Source organism: Adiantum capillus-veneris, chromosome 24 (genome assembly GCF_014529385.1).
Source record: "Adiantum capillus-veneris isolate H3 chromosome 24, ASM1452938v2, whole genome shotgun sequence".
Classification (NCBI taxonomy): Eukaryota; Viridiplantae; Streptophyta; class Polypodiopsida; order Polypodiales; family Pteridaceae; genus Adiantum; species Adiantum capillus-veneris.
Window position 1 is genome coordinate 95,990,152 of NC_140954.1, and position 9,147 is coordinate 95,999,298.

The window sequence follows — 9,147 nt, forward strand, 5'->3', positions numbered from 1 at the left end:
CTACTTTGCTCCCACAGGCTCCAGATTCGCCCCTATTGAGCAGGAGTCACCGTACGCATGCCTCACGGAGGAGATTATGGAGTACTCCACACTGGGTGAAGTCTTCCTTATGGGAGACTTCAATGCTCGTACGTGCAGTGAGCAGTGTGAGGCATATGACCATGAGGACCCAGAGGCACTACACACTCTAGATGAGGAGGCTACTATGAGAGATACAGCAGACAGAGCTCCAGTCACAGCCTACGGACGACATCTACTTCGACTTGGCTCCCAGCATCGTCTCGTTATTTATAACGGGATGGTCCAGTGGCCCACCTCAGGGGGCCTGACTTGTATGCCACATGGAGTTGCAGAAGGAGGAGGGAGTACAGTCGACTAGATTCTGGGACCCAGGGAGGCTACACACCTTATCACATCCTTCACCATTCCACCCATACCCATCGGAGCCGACCACACATACCTCTCTTTCTCCATCACCGGAGATACCACCCCACATAGCTCCACAACACACACTCCACACACCACCATCCATTTCACACATGAGCTAGCCTCTCTTTACTCGGCCAAGGTCGAACATGGCCTATGCCTCCTCCACCCATCCACACCACTCTCAGTTCTCACATCACATATCTCTTCCGTTCTCCACACTTCAGCTATTAGCTCTTTTCCACACACCACCCACACAGGACGCACTCCCCCACCCGGGACTATGCCTCAGAACCGCTGGTATGATGATGAGTGCAGAGAGCTATACCGACGCCTCCGTGCATAGCGAGCCTTAGGAGAGATCACAGAGAGAGAGGCCAGACGGCATATGAAGACGCTGACACGCCAAAAGCGGCGAGCATTCGAAGAGGCACAGGAGCTTGAGCTATACCGCCTATTCATGAGCATGGATAGCGCGATGGCATGGCGCACCCTGCGCGAGCCACGTCCGACTACAGCTATTGAGGACCCAAGATATGGCATGACTATGCAGAGCGACTATATGAGGTGCCAGGGCAGCCTCCTATCCCACAGCCACACGAGCCACGCCCCACGTGCTCCTCCTTTACAGCAGAGATGGTAGAGAGGGCCATACGCCGCATGCAGCACAGACGATCAGCTGACCATACTGGATTACAGAGTGAGCACATCATTTATGCGGCCTCCACTATAGCCCCGCTGATTGCACATGTCTTCAACCGGGCTATAGGGGAGGGCTTCCCAGAGGAGTGGACACAACACACCATAGTGCCTATCCACAAATCTGGCGACACCCTGAACCCAGGGAACTACAGGACTATCATGATTGGCCACACGATGGCCAAGCTATATGGAGCAGTACTTGAGGCACAGCTCAGCTGCTACGCAGAGATCGAGGGCTTACGAGCTCCAGGCCAGGCAGGTTTCAGACGAGCTTTCTCCACCACTGACCACATCTTCGTTCTGCGCTGCCTCATTGATGGGGCAAAGGCGCGGAAGAAGAGGCTTTACTGCTGCTTTGTGGACTTCCGCAAGGCCTTTGACACAGTCCCACGCGAGAGACTCTTCCAGCGCCTTCACAGCATTGGGGTACCAACAGAGATGATTTGGGCCATATATGCTCTCTATGAGAGGGTGACGGGTCGGGTTCGTTGCCCAGGCGGGTTTTCAGAGACCATTGCTAGCACCATTGGTGCTAAGCAAGGATGCCCACTCTCCCCGACACTCTTTGGGCTCTACATCGACAAGATCTCCGACTACATACTGCGAGCAGGGGGAGAGGGGAGCGACTTGGCAGGTACTCCGGTCCACATCATGTTATATGCTGATGATATTGTGTTGATTTCAGAGTCACCCGAGGGCTTGCAACGCCATCTTGAGGCCTTGGACGAATTCAGCACACACAGGGGGTTGACTGTGAACCTTGGCAAAACCAAGGTTATGATCTTTCACACATCCAGTGCAGTGAGGAGCGCTGCCACCTTCACAGCAGCAGGAGGACAGGTTGATGTAGTCACCTCCTATGTCTACCTTGGCATCACGTTCACCAGCCTACCAGGACCCTTCACTATGAGGCAGGCTGCTGTTGACAGGCTCACCCGAGGATATGCAGCTCTGGCCATGCTAGAGCGGAGATGCCACCAGGCACACTTTCAGGAGCCCCGCACGAAGGGGTGGCTTTTCGACACCTTAGTCACCCCGGCCTTGATGTACTCGGCGGCGGTATGGGCACCAGGATTGACAGTTGACTAGTGGACACAGCTTGAGAGACCACAGGTATGTATGATCTCACGCTTGCTCCGCAGCAAGAAGACAGTGCCACATGACATTATTAGAGCCGAGCTCGCCACACCACCTATGGTTGTAGAGGCACTATTCCAGACAGTTTGCTTCATCCAGAGGATGAGAGAGCTACCTCTTGACAGACTTACCCGTAGAGCATTTGAGGCAACTATACAGCTATCAGAGAATGGGCATGAGAGAGCATGGTACTCACAGGTCAGAGCATGGTTTGAGGGACACGGTCTTGACATGGAGAGCCTACCACCATTCCAGTACGACCCCCATTCACCATATGTTCACCTCTCTCGCAGTGAGAGGAACTTGGTATTGAGACAGGATCTGTGGCACCTATACACTAAGAGAGTCTGGGAGGCACCTGGCTTGGGGACGAGGATGTCAGATTACAGAGACCAGTTTCTCACCATATTGTCTGGGGGGTTCATACAGAGACCACGCTACATGGACACATATATGCCACATAGCTCACGGGTGGCGATTGGTCAGCTGAGAGTGGCTTCACACAGGTTAGAGATTGAGATCGGGAGACATACTGGTGTTCCCAGGGAGGAGCGAATCTGCAGAGCCTGCACAGAGGAGGTGGAGAGTGAGGAGCACTTTGTATGTAGATGCAGAACATACACTGAGATCAGAGGCAGGTATGAGGCCTTATTCAGAGGACAGCCCACTCTCCGAGAGATCATGGAATCTCGAGAGATCTGCAGAGCCTGCACAGAGGAGGTGGAGAGTGAGGAGCACTTTGTATGTAGATGCAGAACATACACTGAGATCAGAGGCAGGTATGAGGCCTTATTCAGAGGACAGCCCACTCTCCGAGAGATCATGGAATCTCGAGATCAGAGACAGCTCGGACGTTTCTTACTAGAGATACAGAGCCATCGGGAGACACTACTACAGCCACACACAGCTACACAGACAGAGGGGAGACAATCGCAGCTCACAGACTTCTTTCAGAGGATTTCCGCCCCTCCCTCACCAGACACTCAGAGGGGAGTGACACTCCCACAGGCGGAGGTGAACCGAGCTAGACGACGACCACGAGTCACAGGCTACAGGGGTGCGAGCTCCCACCACCGACAGATCGAGGAGATCCGAGCCCGGGAGCGCCGTGCCACTGAGGAGCGAGTGGCTCAGATGAGGGCCGACCCGACAGCCTTCATCCGGGTAGCCTTGGCACCAGACCCGCCCATGTACCACATCTTACATCCCCCCATTAGTACAGGATGGAGCTAGATAGCTTGATGCACTCTCATGATTGTACTACCTTGAGCATATAGACATGCATACACCCCTAGAGATAGAACTCCATCCCTCCTCAGATACTCCACTACCTACATTCAGTTCAGTTTTGTATCAGTTTTGTTTCATTCACTCATTTGTCTTTCCGATAGACGGATGACATACACACCATGTACATTTGATTTGTCTCATAGGCCGATTTCGGCCTGACATAGATGTTAAAAATCTTTCTTTCTTTCTTTCTTTCTTTCTCTCTCTCTCTCTCTCTCTCTCTCTCTCTCTCTCTCTCTCTCTCTCTCTCTCCAGTTCCTCTAACCTCCTGCTCTCTCCTCTTTTGCTGAGAACTTGTAAGCTTGTGTTGCTCTATCTCAAGGTGGGTTTGGCATCTTAAGTTGAGTCTCTCTTGATTCAGAAGGAATGTTTGGTATATGGTGAATCACAAACGCAAAATTTAAAATCCTTATTTTTCACTCTCCAGAAACTTCCCTCGTTGGGAGATGCGGTAACTTCTCATAAAACCTCTCTAGCAAGCAGCTGTGTAGCATAGGAGCATTTTGAAAAGAAGTTACCACCTAATGATAGGAGTCCTGTATATACAATGGTCTTGGCCTGTTCACAGATAACGGGAGAGTGACCAAACACAACAAGATGTGTGGTTTGTCGTGCTACACACATGACAGTCCACTGCCTCCTAGTAACGCGATGGCTATGTGGCCCATCATTGGACTCAAGAGTCCATACCCAAGCTATCTCTTCTCCACACATGCCAAGTGTGCTCCGTGATCCCACTACAGATGATGGTCCAGAAAGTTAGGCCTACTTCCTGTTTTTTGCTACTTGTACTTTTCTGTTTTGCTATCTCTGCTGTTTGAGGAGGGTCACTTGGACTCACTTCGTCATGTTGGCTGCGCTTGTACAAAGGGTATTCCATCTACTTCATCATCACTTGCTATTGCCACTGGCCCACGGCATACCAAAAGTTTTATGTGGAGGATCATTTTGTTCTTTCTGCTTTTTATATAGTTTTGTTTTTATTTCTGTTAATTAGTGAAATAGGGTATTAACGTTCTTCTTTTAGTGTAAGCATGGTAAAAGATTTCAGATATTGAGTGCCTTAATAGTTTAGAGAGTTTAGTTTTAGAACTGTCTAGCTGATTGATCCGGCTTGTATCTAGAATCTGCAAGTGACGAAGATGTTTACTCAACTAGCACGAAGTCTGGAAGGTGCCTCGGAGGATGGAGTGCAAGGACAGCATCATCAAGATTGGAAGAGGAGATGGCAAAGCGGATAAAAGCAGAAGAAAATGTTGTGCTGTGGCAAAAGCATTGGAAGGATACGGCAAAGTGGTATGTGACAGCAGGTGTATCCCTCCCTTTTGAGATCGATGATCTTTTGGGAAGTCAAAGTGACTCTGCCGCTGAAGTCTTGGATCAAGAGTTAGTGGTTGCTAGGCTTGTTGGAGAGGCTATAGCTCGTGCAGTTGCTCGAGCTGAAAAAGAGGAGGAACTTGAACTTGTTTTGGGAGTCAAGAATCGGGAAATCTCTAGATTGTGGGATAAGCTGCAGTATTTGGAACTTGTCAATCGGGAAATGTCCCAGAGGAATCAGGAAGTGACAGGTAAATCAAGAGAAATGGAACAACTTGTGATGCTGCGTTTCATGAGGTAATGTGACAAATCCGTTTTCCTTGAACTTATGACAGAAATAGCACAGAGGAGGAAAAGAAGACGGCAAAGGAGACGAAAGCTCGCTTTGAGTGGCTTTTGTGCTGCAATTTGTATTGGCAGTGCAGGATTATTGTGTTATAAACATATTCCTTGGGATCAAGCGAAAGTGTGGGCTGACTCGTTGCTCAAGTCTCCAGCAATTGAGAATGAATCAACGTAAGTGTGCAGAGAGAGGAAGCTTGGAAGGGGGAGTACTACTTCTACTGGATGGAAAGGGCTCATATCATTTTCCTGATGTCAGTTTCCACCTTCCTGGGTTAGCTTTTCTTGCTTTGTTGTCGTATTTTTTAACTCTTGTAGATGGGAGCAATTGGTATTCTCAGATGAAAGTGTTGAAAAAAGAGCTCACCCATGGCTTCTGCTGGTAGTGGAATTTAAGCTTCAGCATGTCCAAACAGGGGCCCATCTTTTGACAGTGACTTTGAATGGCTGCCTGTCTTTTGTCATTTCTTGATGGGAATGTATTAGTTCTGCCTCCCTTGGCAATCTGTCATTAGTTGTACATGATTTTACAGCCATGAGGGCCCTTGAGGTTAGAATAATTTGGGTTACAGAAGGGGCTCCTTTGTGCTTTTTGTCCTGAGCCATAGTACCCCTTAGTGTTATTCAGGTAAACAATTCTGTTAAGATTGTGACATTTGAAAGGCTTGTTTCCTTTAAGGTGGTGAAAAAAGATTCTTTTTCCAGGGATTGTACCTTGAAAACACCCAGTAGTTTGTCATGTGAATTCGAGCTGCGTGTGATTTGGAGTTTGATTTAAACTCGGTAGTGTTGGTGCCAAAATTCTGTTTGAAGCCAAGGCGCACAGAAATGTTGATTTGGCTTTTGGTTGATCTGGTAGAATGGCAGCTTTTGAAGATTTTTCATGCTGGTTTTGCGTGAATCTTTTTTCTCTTCTAAAACTCATCAATAGAGTTAGACCCATTCTGTGGTCCACTTGTACTGCCAATGGTGTTTTATACAATGTCTTTTCTTAAGTGTTGTTCTCATTGAGATGGCCGCATCCATTAAGTCAATGGATGACGTAAACCTCTTGAAACTTGTATTGCATTGTTTGGTAGTTTCTTGTATTGCACTTGTATTCATTTTTAAAACCAGGGACCAACTTTGTAATGTTGTGAACTCACATAGGTTTCAACAAACCAAATGCGCTTGCGTGGTTAGCTCACCGGGCTTTCTATCCTTGAGGTGATGGTTTGAGTCTCAGATTGTTTGTGGTCGTTGGACATTTTTTTCGCACCATTCCTCCATCGAAATTCGTGTGCTTGAACCTCTGCCGTCGATCCTACCTGTGTCAAATAGTACCGAGGTTTACCAGACAAATGCAGGTAGCTTGAATGCTCTTGCAGAGTGCAAAACCTACCTTATAGGTTACCGCCCTCTGGAAATTTCTTACTATTCATATGTAGCAAATAATGATTGCCAATATGAAGTAGGAACTGTGTAGAAATTCCAGTCTTAAGGATTGTATCCATTGTGTACGAGGTAAAAATGTAATGGTTGGTGTCCTGCCATGTCAACCCCCACCCAGTGCTATCTTTAATTCCAGGTTGGTTGTGAGGGCTGCTCTAAACAAGATTTATATCAGGAATATGTGTCGCAGAAATAACATGATATGGAAAGTAGTACTAGAAATTTCCAGGCTGCTAGAAACATGGATTGGGTGCGAGTCCAAAAGCTACTTGGAATAGCCAACTAAGTGGCTGGGGCTACCTTTCCTGCTTCCCCTTGCACCAAGTTTCCGAGAGATCCATATAGGAAGGTGCTTATATCACAATTACACCCAACAATAACTCCGTGTTTTATAGTCCCACCTGCCCATCCATCTTTGTGATTATGAAAGGTACTTTGCACCCTGCTTCATGTCAGTATCATGTCCTCTTTCTTGTCCATTATCTCTTCAACACCTATCTTCGTTATTATGACAGTAAGTTGTGATACGTTTGGTTTGACACTTGCACAAGATTATGACAGTCATCTGAACCATTCGAATCCAAAAAAACTTTGCCCAATTGTAGTGCCAACGACTTTGAACTCCACTGGTCGCCCTTTGGTTGCAGGGATCCCAAGGCTTGGTCCGTAAGGGATCATCTGTGGCCGTCAACAGGTCAAACCCGGCCAGGCTAACGGTTTCATGCGCCGATGTGTCAAAATTCCATACGTTTGGGATTTTGCATGCTGATTGGAGGCAAGCGATTGGCATGCACACTGAATTGTGTGTGACCTTGACATTCCACCTGCTGAGTTGTCCAGCATTGGGCAGTTTGCAAGCCTAGATTCCAGCCAGTAAAGACGAGTGGATGGAGGGCTGAGATTTGCAGCCCTAGATCTGCAGCCCTCCGACCCACGACCTTGACGATATGCATGGACATCACAATGGTAGCCATTGTTTGCCTTGTGCTTCCAGCCTTGTCGACGTAGAGAGGGAGTTATAAAGTTTGTGCCAAGGATAAAGTTCGCTCTGAACACTAGTTTGGTCTAAAAAACTACACTTTTGTGAAAGTGTCCTTTTCTTCACATATTTTGATAAAATGGTACATGAAATCTATAAAAGATTGCAATAAATGCTTTTGAAAACTCGTAATATGTTAGCCCAAGTGTTCATAAAAACTATAATGCTACCCTTTTGTACACAATTCAAGGAACTACTCATGAAAAACACCTATGCAAAATAGCAGTTGATGTTTCACGAAAACTTGTACTCTAGTTCAAGAAAAAAATGTGCAAGGTGCATGCAATAATCCATGGGAACTAGTTATATATGTGTTTGACATTTTTCAACTCTCATGTAGAAACAATTTCTTTGTGACTAGAATTAAATATAGAAAGTTATGTGGGTCAAATATACATCATTTATAAATTTAATAAGCGATCACATAGAACATTTAGTTCATCTAATTTGTAGTGTCTTATGTGGTATATATACTTGATCTACCACTTTATTACTTAAGGTGATATTATTTCATGGTGTAGGGAATGGCCACTTGTTGAACATTCCTGGAAATCCATCCGATTGCATTGCGAATGGCGAAGGATTTTTGAATAAATGGTCAACAAATGACCATTCTTGGGTTCCCAAAGAGTTGATCTAATGGTAAGGCTTTGGCCTCTCAACCTACGGGTTGTGGGTTTAAATCCCTCGTTGGGTCACACTCTAGAGGGACACCTTGTGCTCACTTGGTGTTCACGTTGCTAGGGCTCTTGCCCTTGGACACTTGAGTGCATCCTCCTCTTCGGGTGGGTCACTTGAGGAGGAGGTTACTAGATGGTTGCTACGAGTTCTCTCTATTGTTCCTAGTACGTGGGTGCAGCCAAAGTTTGTCGACCATAGAAGATGGCACAAGCACGAGTCTATATGCTAGCAGGTGCATGGCAAAGGGCTATCCTTGGCAGACATGCATCAACGGATGTGCATAACTAATGTGGTTTTGTAGGCCAGAAAGGGCTCTTACATGGACAATTTGGATGGTAGATAAAGAAGTTCACATGGCTGTTTTTTTGCTGGAAAAGGAAGAGCTTAAAGTGCTGCACAAGATGGTCCAAACGGCTCGTCAAACGGAGCCACGGTGTGCGAGATGACAGTTTGAAGCTGGAGGTGTTTGCATATCTGAGACGCACACTATAGTGATGACATGGCGGCTCTTTGGGGTTCAATCTCGCACCCGTAATAAGCGGCTAAATTTTTGAAGGGCTAGGAGGGGGACCTTACTAGCGCCAGTGAGGGGCGCCTTCCTGTGGCAGTGTCTAAATGTAGAGAGAGAGAGAGAGAGAGAGAGAGAGAGAGAGAGAGAGAGAGAGAGAGAGAGAGTGCGGATGCGTGCGTGCATGTGCGGTGTCTAAATGGAGAGAGAGAGAGAGAGAGAGAGAGAGAGAGAGAGAGAGAGAGAGAGAGTGCGGTGTGGTGCATGCAAGGAA

General features: G+C 47.2%; 1 protein-coding gene across 1 annotated transcript in view; it reads left to right on the forward strand.

Moving 5' to 3' along the window:
* Nucleotides 1-5,918, forward strand: part of LOC147426815 (uncharacterized) — a 58,432-nt gene extending 52,514 nt beyond the window's left edge. The window contains exons 2-3 of the mRNA XM_086498806.1: nt 4,680-5,123; nt 5,208-5,918. Coding sequence (XP_086354932.1) covers nt 4,680-5,123; nt 5,208-5,392 — 629 coding nt within the window. The 3' untranslated portion in view covers nt 5,393-5,918. The remainder of the gene's footprint in view (nt 1-4,679; nt 5,124-5,207) is intronic.
* The last annotated feature ends 3,229 nt before the right edge of the window (nt 5,919-9,147 follow it).